The 25,751-nt window shown below is 44.8% G+C and overlaps 1 protein-coding gene across 1 annotated transcript in view; it reads right to left on the bottom strand.

Annotated features, from left to right (window-relative positions):
- Positions 1 to 2,372: 2,372 nt before the first annotated feature.
- LOC120024800 (mucin-5B-like) overlaps positions 2,373 to 25,751 on the bottom strand; it is a 75,026-nt gene continuing 51,647 nt past the window's right edge. Inside the window, exons 28-30 of the mRNA XM_038969128.1 lie at positions 9,369 to 9,390; positions 2,587 to 2,774; positions 2,373 to 2,398 (exon numbers count right to left, since the gene is read on the bottom strand). Coding sequence (XP_038825056.1) covers positions 2,373 to 2,398; positions 2,587 to 2,774; positions 9,369 to 9,390 — 236 coding nt within the window. The remainder of the gene's footprint in view (positions 2,399 to 2,586; positions 2,775 to 9,368; positions 9,391 to 25,751) is intronic.

The raw sequence follows: 25,751 nt of genomic DNA on the forward strand, positions 1-25,751 counted from the left end.
GTCTCTCTAGAATACCTCTGACTTAGCATTCAGATCACTCACTCACACCTCCGCCAACCAATCACGTCCTAATTCTCTCCCAAACCCTCGTCGAGGCATTCATTAAGCACAGAAGAGCTTAATGATTAAGATAACGGAGCAATCGAATGATGAGGCCTTTTTTCTTCTGTTTTCCATTATAGCACCCTAGAGGTGTTGCTGGATCTTGGTGATGAAATACGGACAATTGACAAATCAGCTCCTCTCCAAGGCTGGCTTAATACTGCTGCATATTCAATATTTTTTTTTTTTGGGGGGGGGGGGATTTTTAATCAAAGTCATTGATGAGGGGGGCCGACCTGTGTGTGTGTATGTGTAGCGGCTCGGCCCCACCTCCCATCAGGCATCATTCATAGTATTTAGTAAACAGTTGTATGGATGCAGCTGGAACAGGAAGGGGGGGGGGGGGTGTGTGTGTGTGTGTGTGTGTGTGTGTGTGTGTTTGATGGGGATTCTGACTTGATGGGCCTTGGCCAAATTGAGGGTCCCACATGGTAGCACCAGATGTGGTGGTTTCATATGTGCATAGCTCATCAAAAACAACAACCGGTGCCACCCTTGGTCCCCTGCCATCCGCGAGGGCCAGCAAGCCATCTGCTTCCTGCCTGCTAGCCGCCATGCATTGTGGGTCAGCAGCTTATTTGACAGGGGAGGAGGAGAATGGGAGGGACAAAAGAGAGGGAGGGGAGTGATGTCATTGTACAGGAGCACACAGGTTCAAGGCCCGGTCCATGATGTCATAGACAAAGAGAGACATTTGTGTTTTTATTAACCACAGAAACATGTTCGCCACAGAAACATGTTCGCCACGGAAACATGTTCGCCACAGAAACATGTTCGCCACGGAAACATGTTCGCCACGGAAACATGTTCCCGGCTTGGGTTGTAAAGTTAAATAAAGCCCAAAGCTTCTCAAAATCCTTCCCTCTTCTTTTTCTATATCTACCCACCTGGTTCATAGTTATGAAACAGATGTTATCTAAATATGAATAGAATATTCTGTCAGTGTTAGCGGCGGTATAAAAACTTGTTTACTCAGAGAACCATCCACGTCCCAGGAGAGAGAGAGCCTTTTGAAATTCCAATTTCCAACAACAACATTTTCAACGACGACGTCCGACGGTGACTGAATAAATCACGCTAGTCTCCTAAACGTGTCACGCTTGTCTGCTTCCACTGGGGAGACGGTTAACACGGCGGGCGCTAAGTCTCTAACCGCTAACCCTTCCCTGTGTGCTATCACTGTCATCCTGCTGGTTTTGCCATTCACCTCGCCTGCTGCATCCTGGCTTTATTCAGCTCCTGTTCTCTCATTACGGATAAAGGCTGCAGTCTATTGGTTATTGTGCCGGTGTGGCTCAGGCACGCTGTGGGATGTTAGCGCCGCTTGGATGCTCACATACATAACTGCATGTATTATTGTTGCCGATGCCGAAGCAATATTATGATGACTAATTGTCAGAGCTTCAGCCGTAACGACTTAGACGGCCCCCCACTTAAACGGGCTGTATTTTAACACCTTGGAATGTAAAGTGCCGATAGTCAGTTTGGCTGGCTAAGTGTACGGAGTGTGTGTGCGTCCGTATACGTGTGTATTTAAATGTGTGTGTGCGTGCGTGCGTGCGTGCGTGCGTGCGTGCGTGCGTGCGTGCGTGCGTGCGTGCGTGCTTGTGTGTGTAAGCATATACATCTCCCGTCTTCCCTCTGTAGAATCCCCAACAGATCCCATCATCTCCACATCTCCCTCACTACATTTATAGCCTTTTGAATGTGCTGGCCACAGTCAAGGTTCTTCACTAGCTAGCCTTTCCGCGGTTAGCCACTCACTAAATCCAGCCAGCTCCTTCAAACAGGAAGAGGCAATACACCTGAGGCAGCAGGGTTGGAACCGTGTGACGATAGGTAGTCCCTGTGGACCCACTGCAGCTCACCAAGCCCTGCCAGTCTGATACACTTCAATGGCGCTATCTGGCCTGTTCCGGTCCCCCCCCCGCCACCCCCTCTCTCTCCTACTCTATCCTTCTCTCTCTCTCTCTGTCTTGCTTCTGTTCATCCATGCAGCTGGTTGAAACACTAGTCATACAGGAGCTGTCAGATATGGTAATGCACTTTGTGTCTCTCTCATGGCTTTACTGTCTCTCTCTTTCTTTGTTTATCCTCTCTTTTTAACCTCTGTTCTTGTTGTTGTGTGGTGTTGCACTCCTTCTTTATCTTCTGGGTCTAGCCTGTCCTTTGAGGTATCCATCAGCCGACACACACACAGATTACTTACTCCTTTTGTAAGCAAGCAGCGCTCATGATATTTTTATGAATCATTGATACTTTTCCAAGATCTAACCCCCTTCACTAGTGATCCCATCTGGAGGAGACACGAAACATCTGAAGCAAAGTGAAAAAGAGATGCCATCAATTATTTACCTTTCTTCTAGATTTCAATATGTCTGCCGGTTTTTACTAGCAAGGAACATCTATTGATCCTAGATTTCTTCTTCTGTTTCTTGTCTTGAACTCTGTTTCTCACACTCTGTCTGTCGTCCTGAGTCTCACTCTGTCTGTCGTCCTGAGTCTCACTCTGTCTGTCGTCCTGAGTCTCACTCTGTCTGTCGTCCTCACTCTGTCTGTCGTCCTCAGTCTCACACTGTCTGTCGTCCTCAATCTCACACTGTCTGTCGTCCTCAGTCTCACACTGTCGGTCGTCCTCAGTCTCACACTGTCGGTCGTCCTCAGTCTCAGTCCTAAATGAATTTGTCGAGTGTTTTTTTCTTTCAGCTTTAACCCCCTCCGATAGAAATCACTCACAGCAACCCACCAACCCTGAACCTTCAACACCTTTCAATCTGAATAGTTGCTCAGACCAACCAGCTCTGACCAATTCAATAGACTAGTGTGTGTAGGTTTTACTGAGGGAAAGGAAACTGCTGTTAAATATTGAGGTGCTAACTGAGTTTGTGCACAGGGACTTCCAGCCAAGACAGTGAACAGCTACGGAGGAGTTTGTGCTCCATGCATCAGAGGCCATACGTTGCCGTTTCACACCAAGGGAGGGATTAAGTAAAAGAGAGCGAGAGTGAGATTGTGTGAATGCATGCATGCATATATACTGTATTTGCATGCATGTGTGTGTGTGTGTGGTGCATGTGTGTGTGTATTTACTGTATGTGTGGGTGTGTGTGTGTGTTTATACATGCATGTGTGTGTGTTTGTGTGCGTGTGTGTATTTACTGTATGTGTGTGTGCGTGTGTATTTACTGTGTGTGTGTGTGTGTGTGTGTGTGTGTGTGTGTGTGTGTGTGTGTGTGTGTGTGTGTGTGTGTGTGTGTGTGTGTGTGTGTTTATACATGTGTGTGTCTGTGCACGCATGCTTGCTTGCATACTGTGTGGTTCTGTGTGTGTTCATCATATAGGGGTCATTCATTATATAAGAGGCTGAGGAGCTGAATGCCAGATGGGAGAGGTCGGACCGGCCACGGTGACTGAATGAGGATGTGGTCTGGATTGCCTCAGCCCCGTGTCTGCTTACAGTGGCTGAGGTTTCACTGAGCTGTAAGGACCATGCTTTATTCATACAGCTCGTACACGCCAGCCACTCGCAGAGAGGAAGGGCTAGCTTGCTGCTGTTGGCTGGTCGGTCTTAGAGGCCCTCTGGGGAGTCTGGGCCTGGGCTATAGACCTTGGACCTGACTGCTGATGAGGATAGAGAGAAGTGATGGAGGGAGGAAGGGGTTTGGATCCACGTGTCAGGGGTAGTAATTCACCTCTTTATTTAATTGGAGTTAGCTGAGACGGATAGAGTGAGAATGGACAGGGCAGGTTTGCTTGTCGTAAGGGGGAGGGGTTTGACAGATGATTGACAGGTGAGGATGTTAATGCCAGGGAATCGATCTCTCTTCACAGAGGTCAGGTAATGTTGAGTGGTTGTGAAGAGCAGATAGTATAGGCTAACATAGGTAACACTTTATTTGGATAGTTCATCTGTAGACGTGCTACAGACTATCAGTAACATTTCAACCAACTATCTACTAACCCTAACTCTAAAGCCCTTATCCTAACCCTAACCCTAACCCTTATCCTAACCCTAACCCTAGCTCTAAAGCCCTTATCCTAACCCTAACCCTAACCCTTATTCTAACCCTAACCCTAACCCTAGCTCTAAAGCCCTTATCCTAACCCTTACCCTAACCCTTATTCTAACCCTAACCTTAGCAAGCAGTTGCGTTATCAACAGACAGTTTATTGATAGTATGACCATCTGTAGAGCATCTAGAGATTAAACATCCGGACTATCCAAATAAAGTGAGTCTAACATACATGCTAATAAAGGCTAACACTAGTCCACTAACACATACTAATGGAATGGTTTACCTAACATGCAAAAAAATTGATTTTAATGATATTATACAGTGGCAAGAAAAAGTATGTGAACCCTTTTTGAATTACCTGGATTTCTGCATAAATTGGTCATAACATTTGATCTGGCCATCATCTAAGTCACAACAATAGACACACACAGTGTGCTTAAACTAATAACACACAAATTGTATTTTACTTGTCTATATTGAATACATAATTTAAAAATTCACAGTGTAGGTTGGAAAACATATGTGAACCCCTAGACTAATGACTTCTCCAAAAGCTAATTGGAGTCAGCTAACCTGGAGTCCAATCAATGAGATGAGATTGGAGATGTTGGTTAGAGTTGCCCTGCCCTATACAAAACACTCACAAAATTTGAGTTTGCTATTCACAAGAAGCATTGCCTGATGTGAACCATGCCTCAAACAAAAGAGATCTCAGAAGACCTAAGATTAAGAATTGTTGACTTGCATAAAGCTGGAAAGGGTTACAAAGTATCTCTAAAAGCCTTGATGTTCATCAGTCCAAGGTAAAACAAATTGTCTATAAATGGAGAAAGTTCAGCACTGTTGCTACTCTCCCTAGGAGTGGCCGTCCTGCAAAGATGACTGCAAGAGCACAGCGCAGAATGCTCAATGAGGTTAAGAAGAATCCTAGAGTGTCAGCTAAAGACTTATAGAAATCTCTGGAACATGCTAACATCTCTGTTGACGAGTCTACGATACGTAAAACACTAAACAAGAATGGTGTTCATGGGAGAACACCACAGAAGAAGCCACTGCTGTCTGAAGATCGCAAAGGAGCACCTGGACGTTCCACAGCGCTACTGGCAAAATATTTTGTGGACAGATGAAACTAAAGTGGAGTTGTTTGGAAGGAACACACAACACTATGTGTAGAGAAAAAAAGTCACAGCACACCAACATCAAAGCCTCATCCCAACTGTAAAGTATGGTGGAGGGAGCATCATGGTTTGGGGCTGCTTTGCTGCCTCAGGGCCTGGACAGTTTGCTATCATAGACAGAAAAATGAATTCCCAAGTTTATCAATACTTTTTGCAGGAGAATGTAAGGCTATCTGTCTGCCAATTGAAGGTCAACAGAAGTTGGGTGATGCAACAGGACAACTACCCAAAACACAGAAGTAAATCAACAACAGAATGGCTTCAACAGAAGAAAATACGCCTTCTGGAGTGGCCCAGTCAGAGTCCTGACCTCAACCCGATTAAGATGCAGTGGCATGACCTCAAGAGAGCAGTTCACACCAGACATCCCAAGAATATTGCTGAACTGAAACAGTTTTGTAAAGAGGAATGTTCCAAAATTCCTCCTGACTGTTGTGCAGGTCTGATCTGCAACAACAAAAAACATTTGGTTGAGGTTATTGCTGCCAAAGGAGGGTCAACCAGTTATTAAATCCAAGGGTTCACATACTTTTCCCACCCTGAACTGTGAATGTTTACACGTTGTGTTCAATAAAGACATGAAAACGTATAATTGTTTGTGTTATTAGTTTAAGCAGACTGTGTTTGTCTATTGTTGTGACTTAGATGAGGGTCAGATCAAATTTGATGACCAATTTATGCAGAAATCCATGTAATTCCAAAGGGTTCACATACTTTTTCTTGCCACTGTAATCATTTCATTCTAATTTCTCCTCGTTACGTCTTCAATACGTTTTAATTTATTTAGATCCTGAACAAACAAATGAAAACAGCCATTAATTAACCCAGTCCAGTTTAAAAAAAAACCTAACTGTATCAATCACCCTCATCTGAAAAAATAAGAATAAAGGGAAAGAAAGGTCAAGAGGTATAACGCTGAAATGACTCTTTATCCTCTAACAGCCTGGTCTGAAATGACTCTTCATCCTCTAACAGCGTGGTCTGAAATAACTCTTCATCCTCTAACAGTGTGGTCTGAAATAACTCTTCATCCTCTAACAGCGTGGTCTGAAATGACTCTTCATCCTCTAACAGCGTGGTCTGAAATGACTCTTTATCCTCTAACAGTGTGGTCTGAAATGACTCTTCATCCTTGTAACGGCAGTCTACTTCGTCCTCCTCCTCAGACGAGGAGAGGCGAGAAGGATCAGAGGACCAATGTGCAGCGTGGTAATTAGACATAATGAAATTTAATAGACAAAACAAAAACACGATACAAACTGACAAAACACACTAACCGTCACAGTCCTTGCTGGTGCAGACAAAACACAAAGACAGGAAACAACCACCCACAATCCCCAACACAAAACAAGCCACCTATATATGATTCTCAATCAGGGACAACGATTGACAGCTGTCTCTGATTGAGAACCATATCAGGCTGAACATAGAAACAGACGAACTAGACACACAACATAGAATTCCCACCCAGCTCACGTCCTGACCAACACTAAACAAGCAAAACACATAAGAACTCTGGTCAGGACGTTACAATCCTCTAACAGTGTGGTCTGAAATAACTCTTTATCCTCTAACAGTGTGGTCTGAAATAACTCTTTATCCTCTAACAGCGTGGTCTGAAATGACTCTTTATCCTCTAACAGCGTGGTCTGAAATGACTCTTCATCCTCTAACAGCGTGGTCTGAAATGACTCTTTATCCTCTAACAGCGTGGTCTGAAATAACTCTATCCTCTAACAGCGTGGTCTGAAATGACTCTTCATCCTCTAACAGCGTGGTCTGAAATAACTCTTCATCCTCTAACAGTGTGGTCTGAAATGACTCTTCATCCTCTAACAGTGTGGTCTGAAATGACTCTTTATCCTCTAACAGCGTGGTCTGAAATGACTCTTTATCCTCTAACAGCGTGGTCTGAAATGACTCTTTATCCTCTAACAGCGTGGTCTGAAATGACTCTTTATCCTCTAACAGCGTGGTCTGAAATGACTCTTCATCCTCTAACAGCGTGGTCTGAAATAACTCTTCATCCTCTAACAGTGTGGTCTGAAATAACTCTTTATCCTATAACAGCGTGGTCTGAAATGACTCTTTATCCTCTAACAGCGTGGTCTGAAATGACTCTTCATCCTCTAACAGCGTGGTCTGAAATGACTCTTTATCCTCTAACAGCGTGGTCTGAAATGACTCTTCATCCTCTAACAGCGTGGTCTGAAATGACTCTTTATCCTCTAACAGCGTGGTCTGAAATAACTCTTTATCCTCTAACAGCGTGGTCTGAAATTACTCTTCATCCTCTAACAGTGTGGTCTGAAATAACTCTTTATCCTCTAACAGCGTGGTCTGAAATGACTCTTCATCCTCTAACAGCGTGGTCTGAAATGACTCTTTATCCTCTAACAGCGTGGTCTGAAATGACTCTTTATCCTCTAACAGCGTGGTCTGAAATAACTCTTTATCCTCTAACAGCGTGGTCTGAAATGACTCTTCATCCTCTAACAGCGTGGTCTGAAATGACTCTTCATCCTCTAACAGCGTGGTCTGAAATGACTCTTTATCCTCTAACAGCGTGGTCTGAAATAACTCTTTATCCTCTAACAGCGTGGTCTGAAATGACTCTTTTTCCTCTAACAGCGTGGTCTGAAATAACTCTTTATCCTCTAACAGCGTGGTCTGAAATAACTCTTTATCCTCTAACAGCGTGGCATGAAATAACTCTTTATCCTCTAACAACGTGGTCTGAAAAGACTCTTCATCCTCTCTAACAGCGTGGTCTGAAATTACTCTTTATCCTCTCTAACAGCGTGGTCTGAAATGACTCTTTATCCTCTAACAGTGTGGTCTGAAATGACTCTTTATCCTCTAACAGCGTGGTCTGAAATGACTCTTTATCCTCTAACAGTGTGGTCTGAAATGACTCTTTATCCTCTCTAACAGCGTGGTCTGAAATTACTCTTCATCCTCTAACAGTGTGGTCTGAAATTACTCTTTATCCTCTCTAAGAGCACTACTGCTCTCCTATTCTAAACCTGGCTGCCCGACCTGGCCTATCACCTGTCTGTCAGAGCCCCAGGATAGCTAACAGAGCCAGTCGGAGCGGAGAGCGGGAGATAAGCCACATCCGCATCGACTGAGTATTAATCCTGCCCTGTTTTACATTGTCAAAGCCCTCGTGTTTGAACAGTGCTGTTGTCTTCCTGTGTTTGCTCATTTAGGAACAAACATTTGCCTGCCGCCGCAAACAAGCTCTCACAGGGAACGGAGGTTATTAATAGGATAATTAAGCAGACGGTAATGAGCTGGATTATGGCTAATTATGACAAGATTTGTTTTGGCATTTGTCTGAGCGAGGAGCCCAGTGAAGTGTTAAAGTCTACGTAGGAGTTCATTACGCCCATGTGTGTGCACCTGAGTGATCACAGGAGAGGGGGGGCAGTGTGTGAGCAGAGATAACAGGACATGGATACTGGCAGGGGCATGGGTGACACCCTGGGGGGACAGTGCCAGGCCAGAGACCGAGCTCCTCGTGCCATCCAGCTCCAACCTGGGGCACTGCCATTGTATGAGGCTGCCAGTACTGCCACGCAGTACTGCCCTTTACATCTGTTTAGTGTCAACTCATATTGCCCTGTTTGTCACATTCAATTACAGTTTGACTTATTGGACTGGACAAAGTGGACTGATTACCTGCTACTGACTGCCAAGACACAGTAGCATTACTTGGTATGATGATTTACAATCAGGAGTGAGGTGAAGTATTGCCACTGCTTTACTGACTGTGCCAATGAGTTTGATAGGCTTTCTCTGAATGACACTCTGGATGATCAGATCATTGTAACGGATGTCCATTAATACCTCTGCTTTTCTTAAACCCTGTCAAATGGACCTCTGACCCTTAACCTCTTCGATAGGTGGTAATACATGGTAAACAGATTATACATCTGCCTTTATAAAGTGGTAGGATCTAATGTGTTGCTCCAGTCTGGCTTCTATTTCCCTCTACATCAAGTGGCTGTGTCTTAATGGGATCCGTGTAAACAGCTCATTTGAAGGAGATTAAATTGAAATAATTTACCATCTGACGTGTTCGGCGCAATCTGGAGCGAGGGGGGGTGTGTCAGGAAGCGTTTCCGTCAAGAAAACAAACAGGCAGTCGGGGAATGATTGGAGCAGCTTTACTCTGCAGCTGCTCGGCCCCCCACTGCGCTCCCAAATAGATATTTCTCCGTTACTTGACACTGCAGCCAAAACTTTAACGGCAAAAAATTCTCCCTAAATGGATTTGTCGAGTGGTTTTTGCTTTCAGCTTTTTTCCCCCCTCCCATAGAAATCATTGATATGGCATCTTGCAAAGAAAAGACACTAACTACAGTAGATGAATGCAGTACAGGGATAAATACATCTACTGTACATCTGCTACTGACGGGTTTCTCTGCCCTGAAATATGACCCGTGACATCACAGCGACAGCATGTCGTCAATCTAATTTATTAGGAGCTGAAAGTGTAATTCTGTAGGAAAAAAATGCTTTAAGCTGAAATATGTGATGGTGGAAAATGTGCCAGCGCAGTAGGAAAGGAATCTTAATGCATTTGCAGTTAAATCCCAGACGACACACACATCCCCCATTAAAGCGCTCTGTTCGCTCCTGCAGCTCTCGATAAGACAGCTAAGTCTGGGATTTAAAGCTTTGGCTTATCGTCATCTTTGCACCGCGCGCTCTCTCCGCAAAGTGCAGTGAACATGGGCCAGAAATGTGCAGTATTTGGAAGGGTTGGAGGAAGAAGGGAGGTGGAGAAGGGCAGATGAGAATAAATACATTCATCTGAAGCCCGTCTGTTCCAAAACAGGTGGATTAAATCCCGCTCAATCAAAGACTGGTTTGCATGTAAAACCTGAGGTATTTACCAACAAATCCCGCAAGTGTGTGTGTGTGTGTGTGTTATTGTCTGTGACAATACACTAACACACACATATTGTCATTCATGCATTCTTGGACACACACACACACACACAGAGAACAGAACAGGAGCCGCGTTATATAACAGGACTTTTCATTTACTTAAAAAAGCGAAAGATGAGATTATGGAGAAAGCTCATTTCCTGCTAAACTTGGACTCCGGTTTCCCAAATAAAATTGCTTTTATTCTTCGCAACATGTGTTCCTGAAGATTAAGGGCTGTAATCTTACAAGGCTTAATAAGACTGTGTGTGTGTGGAGTTCAGGCTGAAACAGAAAATGTGGAACGAGCCTCGCTCCGCTCTAACCGACGACTATAATCCTGTTTATTAAATTATAAAGAACCTTAAAGGATAAAGAATATTGAGCAGAGGATTTAAATGAGTCAGGCTCTTTTTCTTCCCTTATTGCGAGTTATTTGATGGCGCTGGATGGTGTTCACGTATCACAGCGGCGAGGGACTGTGACAGAGTAGATGTTTTTACACAAATGGAGCTCTCTTCCAACACAAACCTGTATTAAGTTTGGGATCAGGCTGCACTTGATCAAATGCTTAGGAATTAAGGGTAAAGCATAGCGGGTGTCTGCTAGCAATCCTCTGAAGTGTCACTGATCCTGATGTTATAATGACTCTTACAGTGCACTACTATGTGACATGATCCCTGTCGTACTAACTCACCAATGATAGAGCATTTTAAGGAGATATATAAAAAATAAAAAAATGTCACTTCAGAAGGAGACGTGTATTTTGGGGCTAAATGATGTTTTATGTAATAAATGATCACTAAAGGAGTAATAGATCAACATTAGTGAGAAATGATGGTTCATTGAAAATCCTCCGTCTGCCACAGCTACCTCATTATCATAATTCAACTATGCAAATCTAAACCTTATACTGAATGTGGAGAATATTAAAAGTTGATTTTGTAGTTTTTGATCGTTTTAACATGTCACTTTTCTTTATGTTTAGCATATCAGTCATACCTGAGTAATGTACTACAAAGCCGAATCAATTAGTGAGACAACTAACTTGCCTAAATATTCAGTTTTTTTGTTGTTGTATCTTTATCTTGGGAAAGATAAACTTGAAATGGGCATGTCCTAATTGACTCAACAAACAGAAACACATACAGTGCCTTCGGAAAGTATTCAGACCCCTTGACTTTTTCACACATTTTGTTACGTTACAGCCTTATTCTAAAGAAATAAAAATCCTCAGCATTATACACACAATACCGGATAATGACAAAGCAAAAACAGTTGTTTTTTTACATTTTTGCAACTCTTGTCAAATTAAAAAACAGAAATACCCTATTTACATAAGTATTCAGACCCTTTGCTATGAGACTCGAAATTGAGCTCAGGTGCATCCTGTTTCCAGGGATAATCCATGAGATGTTTCTACAACTTGATTGGAGTCCACACCTGTGGTAAATTAAATTGATTGGACATGATTTGGAAAGGCACACACCTGTCTATATAAGGTCCCACAGTTGACACTGCATGTCAGAGCAAAAACCATGCCATGAGGTTGAAGGAATTGTCCTAAGAGCTCAGAGACAGGATTGTGTCGAGGCACTGATATGGGGAAGGGTACCAAAACATTTCTGCAACATTGAAAGTACCCAAGAACACAGTGGCCTCCATCATTCTTAAAAGGAAGAAGTTTGGAACCACCAAGACAATTCCTAGTGTCCGGCCAAACTGAGCAATCGGGGGAGAAGGACCTTGATCAGGGAGGTGACCAAGAACCCAATGGTCACTCTGACAGAGCTCCAGAGTTCCTTTGTGGAGATGGGACAACCTTCCAGAAGGACAACCATCTCTAAAGCAATCCACCAATCAGACCTTTATGGTAGAGTGGCCAGACGGAAGCCACTCCTCAGTAAAAGGCACATGACAGCCTGCTTGGAGTTTACCTAAAGGCACCTAAAGACTCTGACCATGAGAAACAATTCTCTGGTCTGATGAAACCAAGATTCAACTCTTTGGCCTGAATGCCAGGCGTCACGTCTGGAGGAAACCTGGCACCATCGCTACGGTGAAGCATGGTGGTAGCAGCATCATGCTGTGGGGCTGTTTTTCAGTGGCAGGGACTGGGAGACTAGTCAGGATCAAGGCAAAGATGAACGGAGCAAAGTACACAAAGATCCTTGATGAAAACCTGCTCCAGAGCTCTCAGGACCTCAGACTGGGGCGAACGTTCACCTTCCAACAGGACAACGACCCTAAGCACACAGCCAAGACAGCGCAGGAGTGGCTTCGGGACAAGTCTCTGAATGTCCTTGAGTGACCTAGCCAAAGCCCGGCCTTGAACCCGATCTAACATCTCTGGAGAGACTTTAAAATAGCTGTGCAGCAATGCTCCCCATCCAACCTGACAGAGCTTGAGAGGATCTGCACAGAAGAATGGGAGAAACTCCCCAAATACAGGTGTGCCAAGCTTGTAGCATCATACCCAAGAAGACTCGAGGCTGTAATCGCTGCCAAAGGTGCTTCAACAAAGTACTGAGTAAAGGGTCTGAATACTTATATTTCAGTTTTTTTGCTAGGTCATTATGGGGTATTGTGTGTAGATTGATTACATAAAAAATTTAAAAAGAATTTGTAGATTAAGGCTGTAATGTAACAAAATGTGGAAAAAGTCAAGGGGTCTGAATCTTTTCCGAAGGCACTGTATCGAAGTTAAACTTTCTTAACGCACCAGAAACTCAATAGTTATTTCTGGTTGTTCATTAAAGTTAGCTTGCTAACTAATTGATCCTGCTTTGTAGTATACCCCTCTCTAGTCCATTACGTCACATCAATCTGCATTAGCCCAACACTAACAACCAACACCTAGCAGTAGCATCTTTAGCATACCCTGAACAAGGTCTCTGGGACATCTTTTCACCCAAGGATCTCATGTGTGAACTAACTTCATCATGGGGTTGTTAAACTTGTCTCCCTAGCAGATAGTACGTAGTTTAAAAGTCTAAAACACAGATTTAAACAGATTAGCATTACTACGAGTTAATGGTGTGTGGAGTTGTGAACTGCCGTGTCACCAAAAAGTTCTACTGAGCTATTGGCTAAGAGGATTTGGCTAGCTAATCCACATCAAAAGACATACCATGTGAATTACATCCTGACACAGATTATTTTAGCCCGGATTAGGACTCCGACTGGGGGGCTAAATGTTGTAATGTCTTGCCTAAGGCGCGGTTGAATATGCACACAAAAACGTCATAATATGAAAGGAGTCAACCTGGTTAATTTAGTCTGCTGGCATGTTTGTGCCCCTGTGGTACAACCTATACTGGAAGCATCTTTTCCTATAGAAAGAGCTGAGGGACGTATCATATTTTACATCAACAGTACAGACTATGATTAACAAGAGCAGACAGACTGTTCAAACCAGAGAGATGCAGCCAGAGAGATAAGCACATACACAACTCCCCCGTACACACAACAACCACCAGCACTCCCAAACACAGAGTCAGCATTAGGGTGCTGCTATTCCCGTTCAGAGTCTGTCCCCCTCTAGTCCTCAGCTTTGCTTTTATGTTTTCACCATCAAGACAAGTGTGCCTCTGAGGCAGCAGCTGCTACCAGTAAGAGTTGTAATACCCAGCTTTGTGTTGAGATGTCAGAGCATGGCGCTGTCTGTCCTATTGGTATGGGGAGGGGGGGGGGGACACTAGCCTACATTTTTAAAGAGTTTTTCTCCCCGCATGTACTAAACAAACAGGTCAGTATGTGTCCCTGGCCCAGAAAGGCTTCAAAGAGCTGGGGTCTTCAGGGAGTAACAGCAGGATGTAGACCAGCAGTAGTTATTTAGCCCTGCATTTCAGACCAGCGCTAGGCTAGTTGGGCTGCTTGTAGAGTCTGCAGGTGTTCCGTCTATACTGTATGGAATACAACATTAATGGAGTGTCTCTGTTCAGAATACAAAGCAGTTGCCAAGTCTTTTTCCTGTTTCGTGGACTGTGATATCCGTACAGGCATCAACTCCTGACTACTATGGGAATGAAAGCAGAGTGCTGTATAGAGGCTATCAGGCCATTTTGGATATCCACAGCACTACATGGTAATGTAGTGTAATCAGCATCTTCTACCCTGCATACTGTACAGATGTAGGATCATAATCTGACCCGTATTTTCCTAGATAATCCTGCAGCAACAGGACTTGAACGTTTAGTCCGTAATGTTGCATGATTGGTGGTTATGCTATCAGCTGGCCAAAAGTAGCTACATGAAAAGTGTGGTACATTTAATATGACCGTGTGTTAGTGCAGGTTTTCAGTGAATTTATGTCAATCGTGGAGCTCATCTGTATTTTCCTGCGGCGCAAATGAGGACCCTACACCTGCGTAGGTATCTAAACCCTGTAAGCACATACTGTATGTATATCTCGGTATTGGCATAAACATACACACCTACATCCAACTCACAACAACCCCCATGTTCACCCAGTAGGAGCATATCAATGTCCTATTTCCATTGTAACCCACATCCATCTGGCAGGGAGCGACAGAGGAAGACAGGAGGAGAGCGACTGCGCGCAGAGTGGGAGATGTTCAGTGCTGACTGAGCATGGGAGACAAAAGAACAGGTAATCCTCCAGGATGATTCACTCACTCGTTTTTTCCCTCTTTCTCTAGCTCCCTGGCAAAACAGAAGAGAGGGAGACTTGGAAGCGAGAACATCAAAGAAAATAAAAAGTGGCCAGGGATTTTGTGTGCGTTTTATAGACAGACTGTTTTATGTAGGAGCGAGAAAGAGAGAGCTGATTAACGAGAGAGAGAGAGAGAGAGAGAGAGAGAGAGAGAGAGAGAGAGAGAGAGAGAGAGAGAGAGAGAGAGAGAGAGAGAGAGAGAGAGAGAGAGAGAGAGAGAGAGAGAGAGAGAGAGAGAGAGAGAGAGAGAACAGGCCAGATACAGTAGCACCATTGAAGTGTATCAGACTGGCAGGGCTTGGTGAGCTGCAGTGGGTCCACAGGAACTACCTATCATCACACGGTTCCAACCCTGCTGCCTCAGGTGTACTGCCTCTTCCTGTTTGAAGGAGTTGACTGGATTTAGTGAGTGGCTAACCGCGGGAGGCTACCTAGCATTAGCGATGAGCCTTGACAGTGGCAAGCCTAGTTAAACGACTGAAATGTGGTGTGGGAGCTGTGGAGATGATAGGGTCTGTTGGAAAACACACACATTTAAATACACAGATACACACACACACGTACCGTGCACAAACAGACACCCGTTTGTACAAGTAATCAAGTTGAAATCAGGTTGAAATGACATAATTATGCATGATAAATCCCACAGTCCCCCCACCTCCCCCTCCCTGAAGGAAAAATGTATATCCCCCTACCGTACTTTTCTTTCACTAACCCCCTTTGCCTTTACATTACTCACACTGACTTTTGTGATAGCTGATTTATTGAGGAAGGTTTTACTTACTATGACTGTGAGATGTGGTTATCGTACGTAGCTGAAGATGAATCCACTACCTGTCACTCTGGATAAGAGTGTAGACCTGCTAATGACTAGAACGTTGTTGTTTCATTTCATTACACCTGCATCTGAACACACCTACACACCTACACACCCACCTATACACACCTACACACCTACACACACACACCTACACACACCTACACACACACCTACACACACACACACCTACACACACACACCTACACACACACACCTACACACACCTACACACACACACCTACACACACACACACCTACACACCTACACACACACCTACACACACCTACACACCTACACACACACACCTACACACACACACCTACACACACACACCTACACACACCCACCTACACACACACACACACACACACCTACACACACACCTACACACACACACACACCTACACACACACACACACACACACACCCAACTCGGTACCAAGCAGGCTGGTGAGTGACAGTTCAATTCTTCCTTGAGGAGTTTGGCAAACTACTCTGCACGCTGTGCTGTCAAACTCCATTTAACACGGCTCAGGAAGAGAGGCACAAAAAAGGGGTTTTGAAGAAAAGTATGATTTGTGACCAGAGTGGTGTCGTGATAAATGAGTTTCAAATTGCACTTGATCTTTTAGGCAGGTTAACGTTTTTCATCATGAATGTTGTTCTGGAGGCAGCTCTGCAGAGTGGTCACTAGCTGACAGACACATTCATAAAATCAGATTTTAAACTTAACCCTAACCTTAATCACACTGCTAACCATCATGCGGTTAATTACCTTAAATTAAGACCAAAAAGCAGAGGTGGTTTTCCTCAGGTTAGAAGCTGAGTGGTTTGAGGCAGAGAGGTGGTTTTCCTCAGGCTAGAAGCTGAGTGGTTTGAGGCAGAGAGGTGGTTTTCCTCAGGTTAGAAGCTGAGTGGTTTGAGGCAGAGAGGTGGTTTTCCTCAGGTTAGAAGCTGTGGTTTGAGGCAGAGAGGTGGTTTTCCTCAGGCTAGAAGCTGAGTGGTTTGAGGCAGAGAGGTGGTTTTCCTCAGGCTAGAAGCTGAGTGGTTTGAGGCAGAGAGGTGGTTTTCCTCAGGCTAGAAGCTGAGTGGTTTGAGGCAGAGAGGTGGTTTTCCTCAGGTTAGAAGCTGAGTGGTTTGAGGCAGAGAGGTGGTTTTCCTCAGGTTAGAAGCTGAGTGGTTTGAGGCAGAGAGGTGGTTTTCCTCAGGTTAGAAGCTGAGTGGTTTGAGGCAGAGAGGTGGTTTTCCTCAGGCTAGAAGCTGAGTGGTTTGAGGTGTGCTACTGCCATACCTCTCGTTGAGGTGATCCCTAGACACGATGCAGTCTAACACCTTGCCATCTCACCCCCAACACACTTACACACACAAACACACACATTGCGGTGAGAGACTGCCAGACACTCTGACAGATGTGCACGGACACATACACATACACACCCACACCCACAACCAGAAACACACACCTTTAATTGCTTTGCAGTGGGTGTTCCAGTGAGGTCTGTCAAGGTGTCAGACAGGTGTTGTAGCACTGTGGCACAGGGATCAAAGCTTCAGACAACCAGGGAATTACCACCAGGCTGCTCACACACAAACACACACCTACACACACACACACACAGACACACACACCGGACCAACCACAGCCTAAGCTCCTGAGAAGCCTCTGTCAATAGAAGATAAAGAACGCTCTCACCTCTGTGTGTGTGTGTGTGTGTGTGTGTGTGTGTGTGTGTGTGTGTGTGTGTGTGTGTGTGTGTGTGTGTGTGTGTGTGTGTGTGTGTGTGCGTGCAATGTGTGTGTGTGTGCGTGCAATGTGTGTGCGTGTGCGTAGGTGCGTGTGTGTAGGTGTGTGTGTGCGTGCGTGCGTGCGTGTAGGCGTGTGTGTGTAGGTGTGTGTGTGTGTGTGTGTGTGTGTGTGTGTGTGTGTGTGTATGTGTGTAGGTGTGCGTGGGTGTGTGTAGGTGTGCGTGTGTGTAGGTGCGTGTGTGTAGGTGCGTGTGTGTAGGTGCGTGTGTGTCGGTGTGTGTAGATGTGTGTGTGTGTGTGTGTGTATGTGTGTGTGTAGGCGTGTGCGTGCGTGTGTGTGTGAGTAAAGGAGAGAGCGCAAAAGAAAGAGCTAGAGTTAACTTCTCCTCCACCTGTCCACACACCACACATCTATTCAAATCCAGCCAACTCCTCTCTTGTGGGGGCGAAAGCCCCATGTCTGGCAATAGAACAGCAAATGTCTGGGTGGCGTACTGTACAAACAATCCGTTGTTCATCTCCAGCTTCCTAGTTTAAACGGTCTCTTGGAGCTTTGCATCCCAATACCATTCTCCCTCCCCTCCTCCCCTCCCCTCCTCCTCCCTGCTGGACACTCTTGGCCCGCGTCCCAAGAGGAAGTCGGTAAGATGTAAATGTGTTCTTCCACAGATGGAACAGTAGTAGGAACAAGGACCGTCTAAGTGCTCTTATGGGCCTAGGTTGTGTTCTGACTCCCACGGCTCCCCTAGTTCTGCTACCCCAGCTGGTTTTCTATTGTGTTTCTGGGATCTTTATGATCCTCTGACGGAGAATGGTAGCTCGGCGCTGAATGATATACTCAACTCAACCTCCAAAGCAAATGGCGATATTTACAGTGGGTGCAGGCAGAAAATTATGGAGTGCAGTGGACGGCTCATAATAATGGCTTGAACGGAGAAAATGGCACATCATACCATTTGACTTACGCCGCTCCAGCCATTACCACGAGCCAGTCCTCCCCAGTTAAGGTTTAGAACCAGGAACAGATATAGCCCTTGGTTCACTCCAGACCTGACTGCCCTTGACCAGCACAAAAACATCCTGTGGCGTTCTGCATTAGCATTGAATAGCACCTGCAATATGCAACTTTTCAGGGAAGTTAGGAACCAATATACACAGGCAGTTAGGAAAGCAAAGGCTAGCTTTTTCAAACAGAAACTTGCACCCTGTAGCACAAACTCAAAAAAGTTCGGGGACACTAAAGTCCATGGAGAATAAGAGCCCCTCCTCCCAGCTGCCCACTGCACTGAGGCTAGGAATCACTGAGGCTAGGAATCACTGAGGCTAGGAATCACTGAGGCTAGGAAACACTGTCACCACCGATAAATCCATGACAATTGAGAATATCAATAAGCATTTTTCTACGGCTGGCCATGCTTTCCACCTGGCTAACCCTACCCCGGTCAACAGCCCTGCACCCCCCACTGCAACTTGCCCAAGCCTCCCCCATTTCTCTTTCACCCAAATCCAGATAGCTGATGTTCTGAAAGAGCTGCAAAATCTGGACTCCTACAAATCAGCCGGGCTAGACAATCTGGACCCTCTCTTTATAAAATGATCCGCCGAAATTGTTACAACCCCTATTATTAGCCTGTTCAACCTCTCTTTCGTATCGTCTGAGATCCCCAAAGATTGGAAAGCTGCCACGGTCATCCCCCTCTTCAAAGGGGGAGACACTCTAGACCCAAACTGCTACAGATCTATATCTATCCTACCCTGCCTTTCTAAGGTCTTCGAAAGCCAAGTTAACAAACAGATCACCGACCATTTCGAATCCCACCGTACCTTTCCCGCTATGCAATCTGGTTTCCGAGCTGGTCATGGGTGCACCTCAGCCACGCTCAAGATCGTAAATGATATCATAACCGCCATCGATAAGAGACTGTGCAGCTGTATTCATCGACCTGGCCAAGGCCTTCGACTCTGTCAATCACCACATTCTTATCGGCAGACTCAACAGCCTTGGTTTCTCAAATGACTGCCTCGCCTGGTTCACCAACTACTTCGCAGACAGAGTTCAGTGTGTCAAATTGGAGAGCCTGTTGTCCGGACCTCTGGCAGTCTCTATGGGAGTGCCACAGGGTTAAATTCTCGGGCCGACTCTTTTCTCTTTATACATCAATGATGTCGCTCTTGCTGCTGGTGATTCACTGATCCACCTCTACGCAGACGACACCATTTTGTATACATCTGGCCCTTCTTTGTACACTGTGCTAACAAACATCCAGACAAGCTTCAATGCCATAAAATTCTCCTTCCGTGGCCTCAAACTGCTCTTAAATGCAAGTAAAACTAAATGCATGCTCTTCAACCGATCGCTGCCCACACCTGCCCGCCCGTCCAGCATCACTACTCTGGACGGTTCTGACTTAGAATATGTGGACAACAACAAATAGCTAGGTGTCTGGTTAGACTGTAAACTCTCCTTCCAGACTCACATTAAGCATCTCCAATCCAAAATGAAATCTAGAATCGGCTTCCTATTTCGCAACAAAGCCTCCTTCACTCATGCCGCCAAACATACCGTCATAAATCGGACTATCCTACCGATTCTTGACTTGGGCGATGTCATTTACAAAATAGCCCCCAACACTCTACTCAGCAAACTGGATGTAGTCTATCACAGTGCCATCCATTTTATCACCAAAGCCCCATTTACTCCCCACCACTGCGACCTGTACGCTCACGTTGGCTGGCCCTCGCTTCTTATTCGTCGCCAAATCCACTGGCTCCAGGACATCTATGTCTTCGCTAGGTAAAGCCCCGCCTTATCTTAGCTCACTGGTCACCATAGCAGCACCCACCCGTAGCACGCGCTCCAGCAGGTATATTTCACTGGTCACCCCCAAAGCCAGTTCCTCCATTGGACGCCTTTCCTTCCAGTTCTCTGCTGCCAATGATTGGAACGAACTGCAAAAATCACTGAAGCTGGAGACTCATATCTCCCTCACTAACTTTAAGCATCAGCTGTCTGAGCAGCTCACAGATCACTGCACCTGTACATAGCCCATCTGTAAATAGCCCATCCAACTACCTCATCCCCCATACTGTTATTTATTTTGCTCCTTTGCACCCCAGTATCTTTACTTGCACACTAATCTTCTGCACATCTATCACTCCAGTGTTTAATTGCTATATTGTAATTATTTCGCTTACCTCCCTTATCCTACCTCATTTGCACACACTGTATATAGACTTTTCTATTGTATTATTGACTGCGTGTTTTACTCCATGTGTAACTCTGTGTCGTTCTATGTGTCGAACTGCTTTGCTTTATCTTGGCCAGGTCACAGTTTAAATGAGAACTTGTTCTCAACTAGCCTACCTGGTTAATAAAGGTGAAATAAATAAAAATAAATAAAATAAAATAAGGTGCCACCAACCTCCTGTGTGTTGCCCTTTTATTTAGGGATTATTGGGGCTGTATATACAGCTCATGGGGTCTTGGTAAATATCATGTCTATCGTCCTCACAGTAACAGGTACAGCACTAGTTATCCCCTGGATGCCTTTACGTGATGACGCTTTGAATGGTGTCGATTGCGCAATCACAGCCAGTATAAAACAAAAAAACGTGTAGGTAGGAACTCTTTTCCAGATGCGCCGGACGCGCGGTGGACACCGACCTGCTCTTTTTCCAAGCATTAGTGTAGCCAGTAATATTTCTCCGGTCATATTTTTACTCGTTATAGGAGTTAAAAACATCATAAGGTAGTTAATTTAAACCGTTTTATAGCAATTTATATCCGTTTAGTGCGATTTTGGGACATTTATTTCTGAGACACTTTGAAGCGCCGGGCACGTTTCCAGTTCATGCTGAACGCAGTGGGCATTTCCACATGGCAAGAGGACAGCTTTCGACCAAAAGACGATTAGACCCAAGAAAGGATTCTTTGCCCAAGATTCTGATGGAAGAACAGCTCAAAGTAGGAACAATTTATTATGATAAATCGTGTTTCTGTCGAAAAATGTTAATGGCTTATGACGCCATCTTGTTAGACGTAGCTTCGCTTGGCGCAAACTGTATTGAAAAGTAAGGATAATTTAAAAAATGTAAATCAGCGATTGTATTAAGAATTAAATTGTCTATCAATCGCTGTCCACCCTATATTTTTTAGTCACGTTTATGAGTATTTATGTATACGACTAGATCACTGTCTAATATGGCGCACGACATTTTCTGACCAGCTGGGCTACTTTTCTCATTGTCTAACCATGATTTTGGTGGCTAAATATGCACATTTTCGAACAAACTGTATATGTATGTTGTAATGTGATGTTACAGGAGTGTCATCTGAAGAATTCTGAGAAGGTTAGTGAAAAAATTAATATATTTTGGCGATGTTTACGTTATCGCTCTCTTTGGCTAGAATCAATGCTGGGGTAATGTTTGCACATGTGCTATGCTAATATAACGATTTATTGTGTTTTCGCTGTAAGACACTTAGAAAATCTGAAATATTGTCTGTATTCACAGGATCTGTGTCTTTAGATTAGTGTATGCTGTGTATTTTTACGAAATGTTTGATGATTAGTAATTAGGTAAACACGTTGCTCTATGTATTTATTCTAGTCCATTTGTGACGGTGGGTGCAATTGTAAACTATGATATCTACCTGAAATATGCACATTTTTCTAACAAAACCTATCCTATACCATAAATATGTTATCAGACTGTCATCTGATGAGGTTTTTTCTTGGTTAGTGGCTATCAATATCTTAGTTTAGCCGAATTGGTGATAGCTACTGGTGTTGGTGGACAAAGAAAAGATGGTGTCTTATGCTAATGTGTTTAGCTAATAGATTTACATATTGTGTCTTCCCTGTAAAACATTTTAAAAATCGGACATGTTGGCTGGATTCACACGATCTGTATCTTTCATTAGCTGTATTGGACTTGTTAATGTGTGAAAGTTAAATATTTTAAAAAAATATTTTTTTTGAATTTCGCGCTCTGCCTTTTCAGTGGAATGTGGGAGGAGTGCCGCTAGCGGCACCCCAGTCCTAGTTAAGCTGGGAGGCACAAAGAGAAAAGAAGACCGAGGGAGAGATAAAGAGATGAAAAGGAGAGAGGAAGAGAGAGTGACATTGGATTCTGATTAGATGTATTGTGTTGGAGTCATTCACTACCTGATGATTCCGTTATGACGTTGGTGATGTTGTTTGATCTGTGGGATCTAGAATGCAAACTAAAAAGGTGCTGGTCTGTCTCATTTGCATAGATAGCAGATGACAGATGGTTCCGAAGAGAGTGGTGCGTAAACGGTTACTAAACACCCTGGGAGATATCTGACACAGACATCTGTTATAGACACACACACACTTCCTTCTCTCTCTCTCTCACACACACACACACACACACACACACACACACACACACACACACACACACACACACACACACACACACACACACACACACACACACACACACACACACACACACACACACACACAGAACCTCTGACAGACTGCCCCCCAGCCCCCACACACACCTTCCCCTCCCCTCACGTCCAATCTCTCCCCTCTGGTTTCCATGGCTACCGCCTGCTCCCACCGGGACACATCAATCATCTGTAAATTAGCCCCGTTCTCATGAGACGGGAGACCATAATGACATCATCACCACCACTGCTACCACACAGAGGCATTATCTCCATTGGTAGGAGCTGTGTTGTTAGGGGTATGAGAAAGGGAGATGTCATCCTCCTTAGATACATTGTCTAAATGTTGCACAAAGGTTGTCTGAATATTGTTAAAAGTGCATAGTCACTTTAGCCTGCCTTTATCTACCTCAAATAACTTGTATCCCTGAACATTGATCTGGTACTGGTACTCCCTGTATATAGCTCCACATTGATCTGGTACTGGTACTCCCTGTATATAGCTCCACATTGATCTGGTACTGGTACTCCCTGTATATAGCTCCACATTGATCTGGTACGGGTACTTCCTGTATATAGCTCCACATTGATCTGGTACTGGTACTCCCTGTATATAGCTCCACATTGATCTAGTACTGGTACTTCCTGTATATAGCTCCACATTGATCTGGTACGGGTACTTCCTGTATATAGCTCCACATTGATCTGGTACTGGTACTTCCTGTATATAGCTGCACATTGATCTGGTACTGGTACTCATTGTATATAGCTCCACATTGATCTGGTACTGGTACTCCCTGTATATAGCTCCACATTGATCTGGTACTGGTACTTCCTGTATATAGCTGCACATTGATCTGGTACTGGTACTCATTGTATATAGCTCCACATTGATCTGGTACTGGTACTCCCTGTATATAGCTCCACATTGATCTGGTACTGGTACTCCCTGTATATAGCTTCACATTGATCTGGTACTGGTACTTCCTGTATATAGCTTCACATTGATCTGGTACTGGTACTTCCTGTATATAGCTCCACATTTATCTGGTACGGGTACTTCCTGTATATAGCTCCACATTGATCTAGTACTGGTACTTCCTGTATATAGCTCCACATTGATCTGGTACTGGTACTTCCTGTATATAGCTCCACATTGATCTGGTACTGGTACTTCATGTATATACTGTAGCTCCATTCTTGTGTATTTCATTCCTGTGTGTTACTATTTTTATTGTATCGTTGGGAAGGGCTCGTTAGTAAGCATTTCATGGTCAAGTCTACACCTGTTGCATTAATTACATGTTATTGGTGTTCCCGTAAGGCCTTTGAATATGTGATTGGTGTGAGACCATAAAAGTGTTGCTTTTGTGGTTTGGGTGCAGCAGACATTGGGACGGTGACATCCCTGTAAGAGGCTAGGCTACTACTAGCAAGGGCTAGCTAGCTCCGCCTACAATAGGGTCCATAGGGCTAGCTAGCCGCATCTACACTAGGGTCTATATGGCTAGCTAGCCGCAACTACACTAGGGTCTATATGGCTAGCTAGCCCCAACTACACTAGGGTCTATATGGCTAGCTAGCCCCATCTACACTAGGGTCTATAGGGCTAGCTAGCCCCATCTACACTAGGGTCTATGTGGCTAGCTAGCCCCATCTACACTAGGGTCTATGTGGCTAGCTAGCCCCATCTACACTAGGGTCCGTAGGGCTAGCTAGCCCCATCTACACTAGGGTCCGTAGGGCTAGCTAGCCCCATCTACACTAGGGTCCGTAGGGCTAGCTAGCGCCGTCTACACTAGGGTCCGTAGGGCTAGCTAGCCCCGTCTACACTAGGGTCCGTAGGGCTATCTAGCCCTGTCTACACTAGGATCTATATGGCTAGCTGTCTAGCCACGGACCCCTGTCTACACTAGGGTCCGTAGGGCTAGCTAGCCCCATCTACACTAGGGTCCGTAGGGCTAGCTAGCCCCGTCTACACTAGGGTCCGTAGGGCTAGCTAGCCCCGTCTACACTAGGGTCCATAGGGCTAGCTAGCCCCGTCTACACTAGGGTCCATAGAAGGGTCCATAGAATATCATAGGAGGTGTAGATAGAGGTGGAGGGAGGTTAAGGGTACTGGGGTGGAAAGGTTACAGTATGATAGGTGATGGTAGACTAGACAGGGTAGGGCCGTCCATCTCCTAACCCAACTCCAATCAGGCCTGGAAATCACAAAGCACATTAGCTGAATGAGGTCATAATGGGGTCATGAGAGGTAGATACCCACCACATATGACGCATATCACTCATGGCTTACACATACACAGGAATGCTGCCATGAATCCATCCATACAAATGTGCACACACACAAACAGATGTACACACATGAATGCATGCAAATACACACACGCCCGCGTAACCACGTGCACATACACAGACATGCATACAGTATGCAATAAACACACATACATACACACACCAATTCCAGTGACTGTTCAGTGGTGAATGGATGACCTTTCACCTCTAACCATCCAATCCCTCCGCTCGAAGAAACTGTCCCAGTTCCAGCAAGGCCCTTCCCATCCCACATCTGTCTGCCACCATGCTCCTCTTTCCTGCCCTAAACCCTGAGCTGGAGCCACTCCACCAGACAGACGGTCTTACTGGCAGATTATCAGGCCAGTCTAGGCTGGGGACACTTTAAAGGGCATTTCAGTCTGCTCATCAGGTCCAGAGTATCATCCGGGATTGGTGAGTAGTAAAATCTGGGTATTAGCGCAGGACTGGGCTCTAAATACAGGCTGCTAGTAGCGCTAGCGCTTATATTGAATGCTGTAGTAAATTGTAGTACATGTATACTGTAGAATACCA

Source organism: Salvelinus namaycush, chromosome 30 (genome assembly GCF_016432855.1).
Source record: "Salvelinus namaycush isolate Seneca chromosome 30, SaNama_1.0, whole genome shotgun sequence".
In the NCBI taxonomy this organism is placed as follows: domain Eukaryota; kingdom Metazoa; phylum Chordata; class Actinopteri; order Salmoniformes; family Salmonidae; genus Salvelinus; species Salvelinus namaycush.